The sequence below is a fragment of the Cryptomeria japonica genome, chromosome 8, assembly GCF_030272615.1.
Source record: "Cryptomeria japonica chromosome 8, Sugi_1.0, whole genome shotgun sequence".
NCBI classification, from domain to species: Eukaryota; Viridiplantae; Streptophyta; class Pinopsida; order Cupressales; family Cupressaceae; genus Cryptomeria; species Cryptomeria japonica.
Genome location: NC_081412.1, coordinates 222,490,058 through 222,510,656, shown reverse-complemented (window position 1 = coordinate 222,510,656; position 20,599 = coordinate 222,490,058). Strand labels below are relative to the sequence as shown.

Genomic DNA, 20,599 nt, shown 5'->3' with positions numbered 1-20,599 from the left:
GCTCTTTTATTTTTGAGAGATGTGTCCTCTTCACCAACGTCTAGATAAAGACTTTGCTTCTATAAGATTAAATAAGATAATTTGAAAATGAGATTATAGATATAAGTGGTCATTTTACTTTTACAATCTTATAATCTAATTATCAACCCAACAACACACCATTATTAATATACCCACGCCTAATCTAAAGAAACAAACATGGTAAAAATAATAATTTCTATGCTAAAATGATATCCTTCCAATTCAACTTAAAATCCTACCATTTGAAATTGCATGGAGTGTCCACACAATAGTAACACTTTCATGAAAACTTGTATTTTTGTGAATCGAATTAGTTTTAAATGCATGCATATCACAATCATAAAAATATAATTTTTCATAAATTCATAATTTATTATATGGATCGTAGATAAATTGAGTATAGAAAAACACTACAATAGAACTATAACTTTAGATATTAAGAAATAATTATTTTAAATAACATAGCCACATTTAAGATTTGTAAAATTGCAAATTACATATTTTGTATTTAAGGAAGGAATTCAACATCTATAAAACTACATTTTGGGATAAATCAACACTTAGAAAAGCTATATTTTTGTAGGGAAGATGATTAATTAGTTGCAATTTATATTTCTATGATATTTTACATTTTAATTTTTGCAGTAAAAATATTTCCTTTCTCTAGTTTCATTGAATTAGATTAGTATTTAAGACGTCCAATCATCCCATCTAGCAAAAACACACTAATTACACCTACACAAGTTTATGCATAATCCATAAGCATTCCTTACTTTGGGGCAACCTAGTGTAAACCATGCACAAATTGAATTAGACACCCAAGTTAGGAGATAGGTTTTATCTCTACTCCTATTTGCTATTAATTATAGGACACCTCATTGCATCAGATGAACAACTCAAGGAGCAAAAACTCATTGGTTCTAAGACGCATTGTTGAGTGAAAGCACATTTGGCAACCACCTAACATTCCGCTTGATCAACCACCACAACCTTGGAGATATGATTATGTCTTTTGGCCTTCTTGCAACTTGTTTAAGGCATGATCCCATAAAGTTGCATGTGTTGGTTTTCTCATGCGTACAATATCGATATGAGATTTGTAAAGTCAACCTGCAATTCAAATGGTTAGAGCCTTGGGTACCTCTTTCCTCCAAGTTTCAACAGTGCTACAAGACATATCTTCACTTTGAGGAAGAATCACCCAACCTTTAAATTATTTGAAAGTTTATTTTCTTCATAGTTTAAGGGTCTATTTGACACAATTCAAAGTTTGTTTACATCCCTTCGACTTAGAGATCAACCTCTATATTCCTCAAGTGCATTGCATTTATGGAACTTGAAACTAAAGATTATTTTGTTTTTAGATGCTCCCTTACTATGAGAGTAAGGGCAAGTTTTTGCCTCTTTAGAGACTTGTATGACTCTCTCAATATCTTCACGATTTACACAAATAAAATATTCTTGGCTCTTTTCTTTTGAGAGATGCTTTCATATTCACCAATGTCTAAATAAAGACTTTACTTCTATAATAAGCTACACTCGAAGGACCACTTCTCTCATTCAACTTGTTCTTCTTTAAGATATAATAGGAAGTAATTTCAAAGGGAGATTATAGGGGAGAGGGACCAATACATGTTATGGTAGTTGGACAAAATGGGACCAATAGTGGTGCCCTAAAAATGTGATGTCAATGTTTATCTCCAAAAAAAGTACCTCTAAAATTCAAAAGGTAACCAATCATGTGATGCCACATCAGCACACAAGTAAACATGACTTAGAGCACACTAATTGGTCTTATCACAATTTGGGATCATTTTGGACACCTTCACAAAAATGTATATTGATGTGGCATCATATTTGGCCACGTGGACTTGAAAACAATTTTTTAAAGTAGGGGACTTGACAAATCAATTGTTATACAAAATTGAATGAAATTTTGGATATCAAGATGAAATTTTAGAAAGTGTGAAATTAGAATACACACGTATAAGACCTTCTCCTCTAAATACAATTAAGATTAAGATTAGACGAACTCGAAACTATATAACTTACCTTCATTCAATTAAATCTTCCAGATTATAAACTAATTATCAACCCAACAACAAACCCTTACAAATATACCCACACCTAACCAAAAAAAACACAAACAAGGAAAAAAATAAAAATTCCCCCCTAAAACGACATCCTTCCAATTCAACTTTTTCTAGGCCTACCTTTGGAACTGCACGGGATACACAACTCCCAAGAAAACTTAACGTACTATTATAATAATGATCCATTCTCATTCCGTAACCAACCTCAAAACCAAATCCACTATAGTGGAAGGCAATGCACTCACAAATTCCTCCCCCACACAATAACATAACCATAATTAACTCCTACCGAACGTGGACGCTAAACATCGATTTAATCCAAAATCCGTTACGGAACATCCTGAACGAAAAAGAAATGAGTGACGTTAGCGGGTCCACGAGACTGACGTGGCCAGAATATTCCGCCCCACGTTCAGACGTGGCGAAATATACCCATGGAAAGACCCCTTCTCTAACTCGTTGTCACTGTCGACGAATTTTGTGCTTTGCAGAAGCAGAAAAATAATTTAGTGCTTTGAGCGTTCCCTAGCAGGCTGGGTGAGGGCTCCACTGATTCTCCGTCAACATTTACTTTTTCTACCGACAGCTGTAGAGCTGCCGAGTGCAGTGGGCGTTGAAGGCTCTCTGCAGTGTTCGGTATTTTGGTTGGTAGGGATCCGTGCTTTCTGCTTTTATGTTTTCCTCTGCAGAAACCCTACGACAAATGGTACAGCCCTCATTGTTGTAGGACAACCCGGAGGACTTTTTAAGGCCAATTTCACTTGCGTCGGCCAAGAAAAAGAGAAAACGCTATTTTTCTGAAACGTTCGCTGTGAAAGCTTGAGGGGCGTGCAAGCTTTGCATGTCAGCGGAGGCCAGATGGTTCGCCGCCATGGCTGGCAGCTTCCCGCCCATACTTTTCAGGTGCTGCTGCTTCGGGCTTTTTTATTTTTTACGCTTTAAATCTTTTTTCTGCTTTTTTTTTCCTTTTGCCTTTTTGTTTTCGGTCTAATTTGGGGTTCATATCTGCAAACTGCCACAAATCTTCTGTACAGCTGATGAATCTTCAAATTGGAGTTTTGTGTCTGTCAGGGCAAAAATCTATATGAATTGAACGATTTTGTTTGATGTTTAGACGACATTGATGAAATTTTGCACGGTTAAAAGAAATGTAGGTGAAATTTTAAGCTATTTTGAGCGTTGACTGTGTGCTGGTTTTTTGTTTGCAATTTTTTATTTTTATTTTTTCAAGTTCCAACTTTTAGGTGACAGGTCAAACTTCTGGGTAGACAGATACGTGGGGCTCCAAGCTGTCTCCGGGGTTCGAACCTTGGTCGTTTGCATGGCGGTGCCCTGCCATAAGGACTGGAACACAGGCCAAAGTACTTAAGATTCATATTAAAATTTTGAGCCCACTATGGCGTAGCCTAACGGTCTTAAGTTTCTTATATTTTCAGTGAGCCCTAATGGGAAAGAATCCCAGGTCAACTACATACGGGATGGACGGCCATTTTGTTTCTTTCAAGATAAAATGCTCTTGATTTAATTGCTCCTGTCCACCTGATTCCAAAACATGAATTATGTTTGGTCAAGTTGCATTTGATTAATCTTGTGATTTTCTGCCATTTTTTTTCTATTAGTTGGTGGCCTATGCTTTCAATGCAATTTTCCTGTTGATATAAGTCTGTATGCAATCTTTAATAAATGAGGAGCACTTAATGAATCTACAGCTGTCTAGTCAGTGGGATTTGCCCTGGGACTTGAGTGCAATGGGAAATCCTGGGAGCTTACTGTGATCGCATATGATGGAGTCCAGGCCTGATGCTCAAGAACTGTTATGATAGGTTTACTGTACAAAATGTACCATATGAAAGAACTGCTACGTTGGGGAAAGTGAATAAGTGGCAATGTCCGCATAATTTTATTTAGGATAGAACAGAGTTACACTTGGTGTTTCTTTTCCTTTAATTAGTGTTTTTCCTGCTTCATTTAATGTTTCATTTGCGTCAATTACGTTTTCTTAGCGTCGGTTAGGGTCACCTCTGTGCTCTTAAGGGCTTCCGCTGATGTGTTATGTGGTTCAGCATTTTATTTAGTTGTGCATTCATGATTAAGCTTAGTTTAAATCTGGTTTAATGTTATAATTTGTCAAGTGGTTAGGGAAAAATACATGATAACTTATTTTCTTGAGTGGTGCCTGCATGATTTTTTTGTAGAACTCATCCGGTACATATATTGAATGTTTGTATGAATATTTGCTTTGTATATTTGTCCATGTGATTGATTTAAGAAGTAACAATCTTTTTGTGTTTCTAGTTAGGGTAGAACGCGTTGTTACCTAGGGTTTCCTCTTCTTCAGTGACTGATTCCTCTACTTTTAGTGATTCTCTGCTTTAGTTTGGGCTCTTTCTGCTTCATTTGGAGTTTCATCTGAACAGTCCCACAGTTCAATATAAAATATAGTTTTCCTTTATGATTTAACTTATGGTTAAACTTTAATTTTTTATATTATGTATTGAGCTGTCTCTAAGTAGCCAGGGCAAAATATCTACTTTGGTACCAATGATATTAAAGTCATACTTGGAAGTTGCATGATATTTCATGATCTTCATTGGCTCTGGCACAATGTTCTTATGGATCTCATTAGGTCAATGCAGTAAGACTTTTCATATTTTTTATTTTCTTTTTGCATGTTGTCTCTAATGCTTAATAAATTAATTGAGTGGTAAAAAGAAAGCATGTTTATTGCTTGAATGAAGTTTTTATGCTTTAAGGATGTTGTAAACTTTTTTTTTCAACGAGTTATCTGAAACAAGTTTCATTCAGTATTATATTTCAGCAATGGAAGTCAAATGCTTGCATTCAAATTGTTGCTGCATATGGCAGAGTTTTTATTCAAGGTGTAGGTACTCCAATTATATATCGAAGGACTAGCTTAAAGTGTTATTCAAACCCAAGAGCAGAAAATCAGTAGTAACTGGTTCTTTCTCTATTTTTTAGATATAGCTGACAATGCACACAAATTAATCATCAAGCACACAGTTCTCGATTTAAAATGTTTTCTTACCAATGCAACATAAAAGAACTGCTGCAACAATTATGCTACATTTTACTTTAAATTTTAGCATAAATGTGTGTTTATACATAAAATAATTCTAGCTCCCTTAGGTTCACAGCATTCACCCATGCCTTATCAGTCATATGCAGGGCTTTGTTGGCTGCAAGGGACCTTTAATATACTTCCAGCCTGGCAAAAGGAATATTTACTGAAACATTTTTATGTACACTCGAATGCTTGTCAAACTGAACAATTGTCTTGTTTTGTTTAGTAAAGCACAACTGAAATGGATGGTCAAGAAAGAAGCACAACGCATTACTCACTTTGCCAAGGCTTTTAATTCTTATCATGTTTAACCATTGAGACCTGGCAGGTTTGCTTCCAACTTAAGCCTGAAGATACTCTCTTTACCTTGATGCACATTGTGATGTGTAGAGATGCCCAATAAATTTGAAGAGGAGTTAGTGTGAATCATTATAGTTTTGAATCCATTCTTACTGATGATCTGATTTATGGAATTGCTCTGCTCACATTGGTTTTCCATCTGATCCAATTACACTGCCAATATGCTTGGAGAAGAAGTCAAGTAACAGGTAGGTCAACAAAGGGGTTCTCACAGATATAATCCATATCTAATACATAACAAATTCAGAGGTGCGCCCATTAAGGAACTGCAGGCACCTGTGCAAGGTTTACTGTCACCTAATCAGGAATAGTTGTTCCTAATCATAAATCCCTTTGCCACAGCACAACACCTTAAGGGTCCTTTCAATTGATGAATACATGTGCAACAAGTGTTTATTTGTCTAATAGGAGCTGAATGAGTTGAGTAGCTTTAGCATTTATAATATATTTTGTCTTGGTGTTCAAAAATATGCAACGGCTCTGCCATAAAGATATTTACTTGGCACAAATGAGTTCTCCAGCTACACAACTAAGGATCTATTAATTTAGTATGCAAGGAATCCTTCTTGGATTTATCAATTGGAAAGAAATGGAATGATGTAGCCAAGGGCTATCAACTTTGAACTTTGAAGGGCCTTCCAAGACGTGTTCTATACTGAAACACACTCAAAATTTTTTAAGGTGCTGATTATTAAGAAAAATTCACATACACAGTAAATATGGAGGCTACCTATGTATTTGAATTTCAATGCACACAGTAAAATACCTGCAAGGTAGGGCTACAATATACAATCTTCCTTTATGAAGGATTCACTTTAAAATATCTCCTAATTTGATAGCCAAACTGAATACAATATGTTGTACCTCACACCATGTCAATGGGGCGATAATTCGCCTGTACTTAATTTCTAATTAAAAAAAATTAGGGCATGGTAAAGCGGTATGGAATGGGTATGATAGGGGATGTGGGGGATGTGTTTTCTGGATGACTTTTTCAGGAGGCTATATTTTAGGGAGCGACAATTAAAAATTGGTGAAAATATAAAATTACAGGAAATTTCAAAAAATATTGATATGATAAAGCATTCACCATATTCATTATATAACTATGCTGTGAAATATTAGAGTTAAATTGTTATATCGTGTGAATGAACATATAAATTAACAACATTTCAATGTATAATAATTTGAGTTCGTTATCAATGTGCACATAAAAGAGTGAAAAGGCTGAAAGGCTACAATTACAGAGTGACAAAATGTAGATAATTGTATGTGCTGCTGCTATATGTTTGCCTCATCTTTGCCTAAATCAAAATCAAAGTTTGAGTTTGAGATATTGCCAATAAGAGGGACTACCTTACCCATTGTGACCCCAATCAATCCCTCCCGTGCCACCTCCTCGTCAAGTTGTGTGGCATCTTTGGGATTAACATCTCACTGTGTAGTTGGAGCCTATTGATACTTAGGAGTTTGTTATTCTAGAAGTTGTTGAACACTATGCACAACCATTAACTTCTTTGTTTGTTAAGAGGCAATCCTATTCCATTTGACTGCTCGAATGAAGTTGTATGCTGATCTATTCTTCTCTACAAAGAGGAATTAACAATTTGTTAAAGGAGGTGAATGGAAATCATCCTCAACTTTGTTGTATCATTGCCATGTCATACCCACCATCTAATGAGGTTGATTTGACCTAATGTAGCCCAAGCTGCCTGCACCTTTGCTTTGCTAGTTGTTAGACCTCGAAGATTGACAAAGGCTTGCTACAACATTTCAAGTAAAATTGTCTCCTCATTGCTATACATGTTGCAAAGGGTTTTTATGAGCTCGTCTTTCAACTTTTCAACATTAGAAGTCACTCTCTTAGGTATTAGTGCGTAATACCATTTGGGATTTAGAGCATAAGCTGTCATATGAAGCAAGGTGTTCATAATGTTCTATTGCTACATCACAATGGCCCAAATTTGCTTTTCATATAATCCCAAATTATGATCTTTTCTATGAATTGCTTATTTCATTTTTTCAAGCTTGTTTCCAATTGTCTTGTAAATCTCACCAGGCCTAGGATAGTCTGTGTTAGCATATTTAATGATCTACAGTTGCACAATAGGTGATATGAAGGAGCAAACGTATGCAAACTAATTCTTTTGAAGTTATAAGATTCAAATGATAAGTAGTGAATTCTTTTACAAAAAATGAAAATAATTTACAAGTTACAAACATTAATAAATGAATAATTTAATAACAAGAGATTTTTTTTAACATCACTGTGGACTGCCAATTATCATCAAGGATCTTTTTTCACACTTTTCCTCTAGTAGTATTTTCTTTTAGCATCCACCCAATTTGCATTATCTATTATTAATTGCACTCAAACATCTTCTCTCACAAAATAAAATAGCTAGCATATCTAGTTTCAATGAACTTAAGGAATTCCTTCCTCAAAGAAGTTTTGGAGAGAGCAAGTTAGGTGTGTTGGATGCAATGAACATCTGTATATATCTTGCTTTTGCCACCACTCTCAATTTGTTGTTCAATGCATGATCACAACATGTGGTCTAAAAAAATGTGCTTATGCAACTCTTCACCATTATGTCAGCTAACTTACACGTGAATGCTGAATTGGTGACCTCCTGTACAACATCTGAGCCCCATCTTCTTTTATGACGTCCTTCAAAATATGAAATTGGAAGCCTGCATCCTTCTACCTCCCTGGTTAATCAATAGCTCCAAGAAAATAAACATCAGCTGCTCACATGACAATGATATTGATGAGTGGCTGATTCTAATATCAGTCCACCCATCCATGATAATAGATCATCTTGTCCTCATAAATTTGCCTTATGTTCTCCATCAGCAAACTCTCTGCTTGGATTGTCTGGCTTAACCAGGGATTCATACTATGGTAATTATTACTAACTTTATTTCACATGAACTACCATCTTAACAAGGGGAGGTACAAGACGTTCATCCTGAAGATGTGATTCTGGATTTCAAGCTGTGTCACCCTGAAGACAAGCTGTTTGAGATCATGCTGAGTACTGCTGGACATAAGGAGTTCAATGTGCTTTTCTGGCAGAAAAGGAAGATTGCCTTTTTTATGCAATCCAAGTGGATTTCTTAAGCTGCATTTGAGCAGAAATTGGGGTTATATTTCTGCACAAGCAGGGAAGAAATTATGAATCCTCATTTAGCTTTATGTTTCATGCTCATCGTGTCTGTAGATTATGTTTTCCTATATGTTAGCATACAAAACATTTGAGTAGACTGTAGTGTTCAGTTCCTTTCTAACCACCATATTTAGGTGGTGCTTGAAGTTTTGTAACACCTTTGTTATATTGCTTCTGACCATGAAAGGTGACTGCCAAATAGAAGAGATCATGGATGTACAAAGAGAATCTTCCTTCTCCAAAGCATGATATCCCTTATTTTAGAGATATCAAATTAAACCCATTTTCTGCGAGTCTGTTGTGAGTCTGTTAATCCTTGTGAATTCTATTTGAGGATTTATCTTCCTGCTCGATTTGAGCCCATGTTATGCTTTCCAGCATAAATTGGGGCATATGGATGATTTTAATTTCATTTAAAATATATAACTAGGAGTTGTTGCTGATCTCTCTATTAATGGTAAGCCTACAGAATTGAGGATGGGAAAAGGAAAAATGAATCTTACTGGCTAGATTGTGTATGCCTTCCGGGAATAACTCTCATTTGAAATGGATGGTGTGAATCTGTCAGATTTGACAGCTACTTCATTTGTGGCACATAAACCTTGTTTGCCCACTTTATTGATTTGCTTGTGACAAGTTGGTTTACAGTGTATATGGTATTCATCATTATGCAGTTACAATCATAAATATTACATATAAGTTTATAACTATAGTCTTAGGAAATAATGGTTCCACATATTTTACATTTTATTTTGCATATCTTTGCTTTAAAAAGATATTAATTTTGCTTTGAAAATTTGGTCAAATATCTGATTGTGTGATTGCTTGCTTTTTCAGGTCGTAGCTATTACAGTGTTCTTCTTGCTGGTAGTTGCCTTCTATGCCTTTTTTGCACCCTTCCTAGGCAATGATGTGCTGGAGTATGCAGCTATGGCAGTTTACACTACTATGGTCTACCATTTTAACTTTTCCTCCATAATTCCTTTTACCCATCGTTTTTTTATATGTTCACTAAAATTCTTTTAGTTTGCTTTAAACATAACCTGTTTCCCAATTTGATTTTTTTTCAGGCGCTGGCCGTATTTCTTCTATATGTTCGATGCACTGCGATTGATCCAGCAGATCCTGGTATTTTATCAAACTTTGGTCATACATCCTTTTCTCCAGATAAGACAAAGCAAGGCTTGTCACCAAGCCCCTTAGTAATTAATCTAGGCCAAGGTGGGGCTAAGCAATCTCCAGCATTTTCATCCAACATTGGAAGCCCTTTAACCATTCAGTCAGAAAAAAAAGTACCTTCAGAAGCTGGAAACATGAAGTTGGCAGGTGCTGGAGACAGTGGGAAGAAGAATTCTGAAGTTTGTTTCCTCAGCGTTGTTGGGTGCTTGCTTTGTGGGTGGCTTTTTAGAGATGATAGCTGCCAGAATGAAGGTGTTCAACAGCAGCATGTGATAGAAGAGGATGCTTTGTTTTGTACATTGTGCAATGCAGAGGTATGATATATAGTAATTGAATGGTGAATTTTTTCAGAGTTTGATGTGATATATTCAATGGGAAATATCATTCATTATATATCTAAGATAGCATATTTGATTGCCTGATAGACATGTTATGTGGGTCAAAAAAGTGGTTAAAGGGTCAACCCTTCTATAAATGCTTATGACAAAATGATACAAGGAACCCTCTCTTTATTTGGAGAATCATATTTAGATTGTGGTTTTGCTATGTCGCTCTACATGAAAGACTTGCAGGACACTGTAATGTTGCAAATATATTAAATCCGGCTATTAAGTATGGAACTGCAAACTGATATATTTCCTGATTCTGCTGTCTCATGTTGTCAGTTGCCATTTCCTGATGGAAATTGGTTTATAATGTTTGTCTGTTTATGATAATCATTGAAAACTGAAAGATAAATGTTATATGTTACTGTTTCCTATGATTAGTGGTATGCAGATATTAATTTGCAACAAATGCTGTTGACATGTTACTGCTGAACTGTGAAATCATTCTTTCAAGCAATACCTCTGTTGTTCTCCATATAACACAATTTTCCTATAAATCAACTTCTGATGGTTCATTGTTGACAAGGGTTTGTTGTCAACCTTTTATGTTACATTGTTTAAAGAGTTGGTCTTTTCTATGATTTGTTCATATTGGTATATGTAATAATTAGGAAAGTTATTGACAAATACCAATGGTTAGAAGCATGCTGTCGCCCATTTCTATGGTTCTTACATCATAATATAATTACGTGGTGATTCATATTATTGAAAATAAATAAATGATGAATGGTAACTTCTAATAAACAGGATCCTTGAATGCTGCGAGTTGGAGCTTTTTTCCTCTAACAAAGCTTTGTGAATGGCTATGACTTTTTCTCCCCAATTCTGTGTAGCCATTGAGCACCTGATGCTAATAATTTTGTGTTATGCAGGTGCGCAAGTTTAGTAAACACTGTAGAAGTTGTGACAAATGCGTGGATGGTTTTGATCACCATTGTCGGGTGTGTGGTACCTACTGACTGTAAAAATAGTTTTTTCTCTTAATCCTTTAGTAATAGGATGCAACTTTTTGATCAATTTCCATCAGAGATGGTCCTCTTTTTCCTTTATGTGCATTTATTGTGATGTTTGAAGTCCTGATATTTACGAAGCAACATGATTATATTTTATAATTTTTGTCATGATTTGTTTAGCCTAGAGCCTAGGTTTTTAATGGATATTATTTGTTTTGTATGCAGTGGTTGAATAACTGTGTTGGAAAGAAGAACTATGTAACATTTGTCTCACTTATGGCCACCAGCCTTACATGGGTAAGAACAAAGTCCATCAATTCTAAGGAGTAGTTCATAAGAGCTATACATTTGTACTAGTTAGAAAATTCCATTCTTTCTTTGGATTCTGTATTTCTGACGCCATCTTTTAAATGGCAGCTTGTGCTTGAATGGGGAATAGGTATTGCTGTTCTGGTGCGCTGCTTTATTGATAAAAGAGGCACCGAGAATCACATAATAGAAAAACTTGGCGATGTATTTTCATTGGCCCCATATGCTGCTATTGTGGTATGTTTTCAGACAACCAAATGCAATCCAAAGGATTGTTTATTTGAATAATGTCGACTGTTTAGCTGTCAATAATGTCAACTTTACAGCTATTCTATTATAATATGCCATATTTAAGCAATGTGAATGTACCATAAAGCACAATATAAATTCATTTTGATGAGCTAGAACTTGACCTGTATTCCTATTGCCATGGTCAGTGTTGTAACAGCCCAGTCTTAAATTAACTTATCATTTCAGTGCAAATGAGCTCTTAAAAGGATGGCTCATCAATATAACATCACACTATCCAGATTCTATAAGCATCTATTACATGTATGACATCCATGAAGTTTTGGATGTGTATTTCTACTTATGTAAAATCTTGTGGTACTCCATATGCAGGTTAGTGTAGGTGGATACAGTTTTAGTGTTGCACCTATTTCCCAACAGTTTTTAGTCTCATTGCAGGTGGCTATTCTTCTTTGTCTTTAATCATGCCTGAGGAAGATGATCCATATGTTTGATCTAAGTATGACATGTGATTGGGTGGTATAAAGGTATGCTGCACCAGTTTGATATTCTTTATTAAAAAAAGAGATAGCCATACCAGTAGTGTGACAAGCTAAGCTTGCAACAAAGACAGAATAAAATTGATATGCAATTCCAAAATTAACTGGAAAATGGGATTGCAAATTAAGGCTTGAAAGAAGGGAAAGGTAAAAGCCCAATCGTTTAGTTCAGATGGTGATGACCTCAGGCTTAGGCTAAGTTTAAGTGGGTTTATTGTGGATTCTAGAGTCAAGACAAGGAAGCTGCATTTAATCATCACTGTGCCAAATTGCTGATAAAGATAAGGCATTTGGGTATCGTGCTGCAACATAAGTGAATGTTAAAGCACTAAGAGTTACTATTAATTGCAATGAAGATTTAGATGACGAGAAGTCTAGTGTAATTTCAAATTTAGCAAGACAACTTATATATAACATGGATTTCTGGGTTTATTGTGGATTTGAGAGTCAAGACAAGGAAACAACTTTCAATCATAAATGTGCCAAATTGCTGAGATAAAGATAAGGCATTTGGGTGCAACATAAGTGTTAAATCACTTATAACTATTAATTGACAAAGAAGATTTGGATGACAAGAGAAATATAATGTAATTTCAAATTTAGTGAGACAAAGCTTTTATATGACATGGATTTATTTGCATGATATTGAAATTATTTAAGCGGATTTTTTTGGGATTCTAGAGTGAAGACAAGAAACTACATTTAATCATCACTGTGCCAAATTGCTGAGATAAAGATAAGGCATTTGGATATCCTGCTGCAACATAAGTGAATGTTAAATCACTAAGTTACTATTAATTGACCATGAATATTTAGATGATGAGAAGTATAATTTAATGACACTTATAAATAACATGGATTTATTTGCATAACATAGAATTTTTTAATGACAGCTAGTCAGAGTGCATGATGGAAAAGGAAAAAAATGCTTTGGGTGTTGATTATAGATGGAGCATCATTTCTCAGAGACGAGAATTGTAATATGCCAACTAGGAATTTGGCCCAATCTGATAGTTTTGGTTTGACTTCAAATCTTTGACCAGCAAATGCATTTTTTGGTTTTTTGATGGATTTTGATGTTTTTGAGGTTTCTGCTTGTTCAATGAGTGATGCAAAATGATATAGAAATGCAAAATACAAACTATTAATTGACTGAAACCAAAACTCAGAACTCTGATTTAATTGCAGCTAATGAATTCAAAGAATGAACAAATTGTAGCACTCAAGGCCAAACTGGCATACCAGGTGTCCAGCGCTAGCTTGGTAGTAGTGGTTTTATTGCTTGAACTGGTGAATTGGCCAATACGAGTGCTTTCTATTGCCACCAATGGCACCAATGAGTTTTATTTGCCTTAATAATAATTACCAAAAACAAATTATGAATGTACAGTGCAAATCCTTCAAGGTTGCTAGGCTAGGTTCCCAAATTTTGACAATTCTCCTCAATGAAAGCTCATGTAGACCACATTTGTGCCAATTCTCCTGAATAACCCTTGGATTTGCTGAAGTATATTATCAACAATGAATTCTGAAATAAATTGTGAAGCTAAAACCCTCCAAATTATTTATTTGCCCTCACAGGTACGGCGCGCAATATTTAGCACTTATTTTGCTGGAAATATCTACCAAACTGCTCAGATCTGCTGATGATGTGTCAGACCTGCTGTTAATGTAGTATCTCCTCCAAATTTTGACTCCAAATCGCTTGAAAGAGGATCCTTCAAAGTTGCAAGTGAGTGGGTTTTCATCCAAACACTGAAGAAGATTGAGAGTTTTCGTTCCCAACCTGAAATCCAACCGTGGCTTGCTGTTGCAGACCTCTCATTGTTGAAAAGAATGTAAAAATGAATCCAATACTGCTGAAATGAGAGCTCATGGGTTGTTTTAAGCCTCTCCAAGCCTTGGTGCCAACCTGTTGACGTGTATTTTGTACACAATCAAACACAGAATAAAATACCCAAATAGTACCTTATCCTCTCTTGAGTAAAGCCTCTGAATGCTGAAGATATCGCGAAAAGGATCAATCAGGGTGACTTCAAGGTTCTTCGTTGTAGGATCTCTACATGTGGATAAGCACCAGTGGTCATTGTGAATGCTGTTCCTTCAAGGGGCCTTACGTATTTTCGATCTGCAGGAACAGGATTTTCCTAAATGCTAACAGGTTCTCAAAAAATAGCAAAAGATAAGGGTTTCAAGAGATGGATACTAATCTAATCCTAAGAATGACTCAATGTAGGCTAGACTTGGTAAGATTCTACCAATTTCAGTATTGCCAAGGAATTACAACTCTACTAGAATTGATGCGATCTTCTAAGGTGATTGGTGGTTTTCCAATCATCAAGAATTATAGATACTACCATAAAGATACATATCAATATTTCAATAACGATTGAAGGTTCAAACAACCTCAATATCTCCAGTTGACCACACAAGGCGTCCTTACAATCAGTAAGAAGCTAGTGGTTTGGAACGTGAATCTCACCAAAGATCAAGCACAACACTTAGTCCTTCAAACTTAAATACTACTTCGACTGAGAATGATTCAACAAGATAAACAACCATGAAGATAGCCAAAAGAATTGCAATAAAACACCATAACTTCAATATTTTATTGATCTCAAAGCCAAATGGACAACAATTGTTCAAAAATCTTTCTTCACTACTCAATCTTGCTACAAAATAACTTTCTTCTCTCCAAAGCTCTAACTATTATCTATCTCTCTAATATCTAATCTGATCTAATTTCTAATCTTCTAATGACAAAATGAAAATGAGTGAGGGTATATATAGCATCCTCAATTACAATGAACGGCCCAGATCAAAAGAAGATCAACGGTTCAGATTCTGACACCTAAACCCTAATTAGGGTTTGTTACAAAAAGTTCCCTTTTTAGATGAACATTATTAAATGCATAGCCAAGTATTTAATTGGCACAAAAGTCGAGGAAACATAGACCAATAATAATTAAGATGCCACATCATCCTATAACAACCTTTCCTCTAGAACCTTGTTCCCTTTCCAATGCTCTTTCTTAGCATATGCAACGAATCTGGACACAATTCCTTCAATCTCAGCAATAGGAATCTCAGGAAGATTCTTCATTCGTTCTTCCAAGTGAATGACCTGGTCAAAGGTAGTGAGAAGAGCCGTTTCGCATCTAGGTTTGAGTTCTTTGATCTTCTCAATTAGGAGCATAGTAGTGAACATTAGATCTCGTTGCTCGTCTGTGATGACATTCTCATCTTTGCGAAAGATGACCTTGACTCTCTCTTCCCACTCTTGGAGGTCCACATCCGTCTCAAGTTTGATCCGCCTGCCAAGAATGGTACACAACACTTCAAACACCTTATCCTGAATTGGATGGATGACGCCTTCAACTTGACTGCATTTGGCGTTGATGTCTTCGAAAAGAACCTCTTTCATCTGGAGTAGAGTTGACCACTGAAGTAGGTTATGAGTTCCTCCATCCATTATCTTTTCTTGTGCTAGGATTTTCCTTGGTGTTTGCCTGATTACTTGCAGGACAGGAATGATAACATCTCTAGTGTGAGCGAAAACGGCTACAGTTATCATTAGATTGTGGACAATCTCAAGGACCTGGATAGCTCGATGGATTGTCTTCATCATTCTTGTTGTAAATTCAACAGCTACCGTGTGGGATTTGTCAATCCAAGAGCTCATAAGCTGAACCAAACTCTTGACTCTTTCTGCCTCGCCAACTGATTCAAGGGGAAGTGCTTGCACAGGAGATACAGCTGGATCCTGACGTCTCAAGGGCTGATTGAGATGACTAAAGTAGCCTCTCCAAGCACCTCTCTCTCTCTCAAGCTTCTTATTCTTTTCCATTTCTTCCTTAAGTTTGCCCTTAAGTGCTTCAAATGAATCGGTTGCCTCATCCATTGCTTGTTCAGTAGTGAGTGGACCAAGCTCAAATGTTTCTACATCATACTCATCTGCAAGAATTTCACCTTCATACTTGTCCACTACTGTTGTAGCTATCTGCAATTTCCTAGATCCTGTCTCATCCCTTATCACTTTGGACATTTTCGTGGCCTTCCTCTTCTCTATTACTTCTTGAGAATTTCCTATAAGGCTCTCTAAGTCAATTACATCTTCTTCTTCTTCAATCACAATCACCCTTGTCAGTCTCTCTTTCAACCAATCTGGAATGGCAGAGCTCGTCTCTCTCACTTGTATTTCTTTAGGTAGTGATTCATCTTCTCGGAGAGGAGATGTCACTTCATCATCATTTCCCTGATCCTGTAGCTCATCAATTTGCAAAGGTTGACTCGATGAATGTTGAGGTGCTTGTCCCTTCTCTGGCCTATCATTTTGCACCATGGATTCCATAGATTCATCAACCTCAAGTACTATCTTCTCTTGACCTTCAGCTCGACTTGCCTTCTTTCCATGTCGAGAATATGTGCTTGATGGGCGATCTTGATTGGCCTCTTGCTTCTTCTTGGAAGATTCCCTTTTCTCAGGTCTTTCTTTTCCTCTTTGCACCTCTAGGATGAGAAGTGTTCTCACTCACGCTAGCTTCTCTTTCATTTGGTCTAGCCTCCAAAGTGAAAGTCATTGACACATTCTGTTCTCTCAACTTCTGATGCTGTACGTCCACCCATCTGCGAGTACATGATAAAACAGGAGCCTTCAAAGCTCTCAAGTCGAAAACCTCGGGCTTATTCCAATCTATCTTCATTGCCTTGTCTTCTTTGTCATAAGATGACTGGAGATGTCTGCCATTGTCCTGAGCTTGATCGGCTACTCGGTAAACTTTGCATTTCCTGATGAAATCTAAAGGTAATCTGGAATGCATCTTTCTTTTCACTTCTAAATCACTTGAGAGATTCATCCAAAAGTCTTCTACCTGAATCTCATGTCCGTACTTCCTAGCAACTGTTTCCTCCATATAACCATAAGGATCAAAATTCTCTCGCGGGGCAAAGAAGGTGAATGAATACAAGGCTAATTCCTTCTCTGCATCCTCCGAAGCTTGAGTATTAGGACTTACCTCAATTGAATTCCCCAATATGATAGGCACGGGAACTCCATTTCCATGCTTGTGTCTGGATACCTTTGCACAAGCTACCAACTGCCTGGTTACTTCAAGTAGCACTATCCTGTCTGTCGGATATCTCGGCAACATGTAGGGAGGTGAAGGACACCCTTGAACTCTGATATATGTAAACTTTTGAAACTGGATGAACCATGCACCATACCTCTTCACAAGCTCTTGTGCATCTAGGGATAGTTGATTGTGGATCCTGCCTTGCAATATCCTAGTGATGTTCATCGTGAAGGTATCATTGACTAACTTGTAGTCACTTCTAGGTGGATGATGCAAATGAACATAAGAGTCACAAACTCTCACTTCTCCGGGTCCTCTTCTGATCACTCCTTTGTGAGGTAGTCCTGCATACTCGAAACTCTTGATCAAGGCATATATGACACATGAGCTCATATGGAATGATTTGGTAGGCCTTAGTCTTCTCAACTGCACATCCAGGCTATTGCTAATAATTTTGGCCCAATGAAGTGTTCCTTTCCCTTGGACTATCACTTGAATGAAGAAGAACATCCACTTCTCAAAGTAGAAGGCTTGAGGAGCCCCTGTAACTCGATTGAGCAAAGTTATCAAATCTCTGTACTCCTCCTGGAAATCAATCTTATGGGGTGTGTTAGGAATCTTGTTCAGGTGAGGACGACTTTTAAGCAACCAATTCTTGTTGATGAGATTTAGGCAAGTGTCGGGATCATCTTCATATATTGACCTGGCTCCTTCTAGGCTTTTGTAAATCATATCTTTATGCTCTGGAAGATGAAGAGCTTCACTTATAGCCTCTTTTGAAAGGTAAGCTAAAGTGTTTCCTTCCTTGGATACGATCGATCTTGATTGTGAGTCATAATGGCGGGCACACTCGATTATCAGCTCATGACACTGGACTGTTGGAGGGAAACCTGCCGCCTTGATGATGCCACTTTCAATTATCTTCTTCGCGACGGGTGATGGCTTGCCAATGTAGGGGACCTCTCGAAACTTATTCACACTGAAGTTTCCCAAGTTGGTATCTCCGATATTACTCCATTTGGACACGATCCTGGTCTCCAATTCGTCGTTCTTCTGATCTTCCTTCATGAGAGCCGGGTGACTAGTAGATGCTCCCGCCTTCGGAGTCGCCATCTTGACACCTACACAACATTTCACAATTAGCAATATATCTTGAAGTGTAGAAATATAGACTAAAAAGGAAGATTTAAGATTTTAATTAGGAAACTTCATGATAAATCTTGAGTTATCATTTCCTAATTAACCATGCCAAACTTAGATTTTTCAAAAACAAATGTTCAAAATTCAAATCTTCAACAATGGTGTCAAGATGATTTCGCCATACCTCCTCTTGAGTATTAAACTCTAAGAAATGATGCAAAAATAGACTTCGCTAGGCAAAATGTAGATCAAAGCCCTCCTTTGAATGAATTGCGCCCCCTCTAGCTTGGGAAAGAATCAAACTCCACTTCCTTCTAGCCTTCCAACACTTGAAAGAAATTCGCTCCAAGTACACCAGATTTCGCACCTCCTTCTAGCTCCCCAAATTCGCAATTAAGGCAATGATTGAATGATTTGAAATGTGAAAAAACTCCTCCAATATATAGAGCGCTCACCCTTTTGCTCCCTCTAGGCCGACTTGGCAAAAAGAGGTTAAAAAATAAATAAAATTCCAAAAAAGAGGGCCGACTTGGCAAAATAAATCAAAATAAGGCCTTGAGCGCTTTATATTTAATTTTAATTTAATAAAGATTAATTTTAAATGCCTCCAAGATAGAAGTTCGATATTTTAAGGCTTAAAATTAATTTATTAAATGCCAAAATGTCTTTTTATTTAATGCCAATTCAATTTTAATTTCCCAAATGCCTCTTAATTTAGCAATTTTGGCGATCAAATGCAATTTGGAGAATATTAATTTTTAAAACAAGGCTTAATGAGATTCCATGAGGATTTCGCTCTAGACCCTCTCTGAGGGTCAGGAGCGATTTTTGAATTTTAGCCTTGAATATTTCACATTTCAACTTGAAAATCTCCTGGGGGGTAAATTGATATCCAGTTAACGCGTTGCACTTTAAATTTGACATTTTTTATGAGGAAAAATAGGTGAAAATGTCAATTTCGCCCTGGACCCTCAGCAAGGGTTAGGTATTTTCTAGCTGGAATCCACCTTGGCTTGTTTGTTAAACTCACAATGTCACTTCCAAAATCCATTTCCTTGCACTATAAAGTTAATTCATCAATAATTTTGAAGGAAATAATGTCCTTGGAGGCAATTTCGCTCTAGACCCTCTCTGAGGGTCAAGAGAGGGTCAAGAGCGATTTTTCTATTTTCAACAAAGTCCTTCATCATTTCTAGTCAAGACTTCTTCAGGCGGGTGGAGAAAGTCCTTTATTTTCCATTTATGATCAAAACTTGGTCTCTTTTCATTGCAAAATGAAGGAAATCAAAATCTCGCTGTGGGCCCTCTCTGAGGGTCAGGAGCGATTTTTCTTTTAGTTTCCAAAACTCACCATCTTTCATGTCTCCAAACCATCCAAAGCATCAAGTCACGTTCGATCATCCTTCCAGGAGACCCTGCACAAAGCAATTTAGAAAAGTCAGTGACAAATATGACTTAAACAACATTTTCGCCCTGGGCCTTCACTGAGGGTCAGGAGCGATTTTACCCATTTTGGCCAAACTGCTTCAAATTTAAGTCTCAAACTGCTTCACAAGGCATAGTCAGGTCACCCTCAAGGTTAGTAACCAGTTAGCAAGTCTATCAAAAACAAACAATTGCACTCAGGATAAATTTCGCCCTGGGTCCTCTCTGAGGGTTAGGAGCGATTTGTCTGTTTCAGGCATCATCTTGCTTCAAAAAATTGATCAAAACTCACCTAGGCAAGAACACACAACTTCACCTTCAAAAATGCTAACACTTAGTCAAAATTGGATTTTACCCTAAAAACCTTGATTAGACCTGACCTAAGACCTGTTTGACTTCCCTGAAAGGCTTACCTTATTTCAATTGTCTCAATTCTTCGGGAGGACACTTAACAACTTTTCAAAATTTGATTGGACTCAGCCTGAATAACATCAAAAGAAACCCCTAAGGTTTAGCCCTAGCCCAGATAGACCACTCATTCACTCAAAACCCTAAAAGCAGAGAGAGGAACAAACAAAACAAAAGCGAAAAAGAGGGGGTCCCCATTCTAATGGGGCGATG

General features: G+C 36.8%; 1 protein-coding gene across 1 annotated transcript in view; it reads left to right on the top strand.

Annotated features, from left to right (window-relative positions):
* Window positions 1-2,581: 2,581 nt before the first annotated feature.
* The window catches only part of LOC131027601 (probable protein S-acyltransferase 19), a 48,186-nt gene continuing 30,168 nt past the window's right edge, over window positions 2,582-20,599 (top strand). Inside the window, exons 1-6 of the mRNA XM_057957670.1 lie at window positions 2,582-3,017; window positions 9,564-9,677; window positions 9,797-10,219; window positions 11,164-11,232; window positions 11,470-11,541; window positions 11,662-11,790. Coding sequence (XP_057813653.1) covers window positions 2,973-3,017; window positions 9,564-9,677; window positions 9,797-10,219; window positions 11,164-11,232; window positions 11,470-11,541; window positions 11,662-11,790 — 852 coding nt within the window. The 5' untranslated portion in view covers window positions 2,582-2,972. The remainder of the gene's footprint in view (window positions 3,018-9,563; window positions 9,678-9,796; window positions 10,220-11,163; window positions 11,233-11,469; window positions 11,542-11,661; window positions 11,791-20,599) is intronic.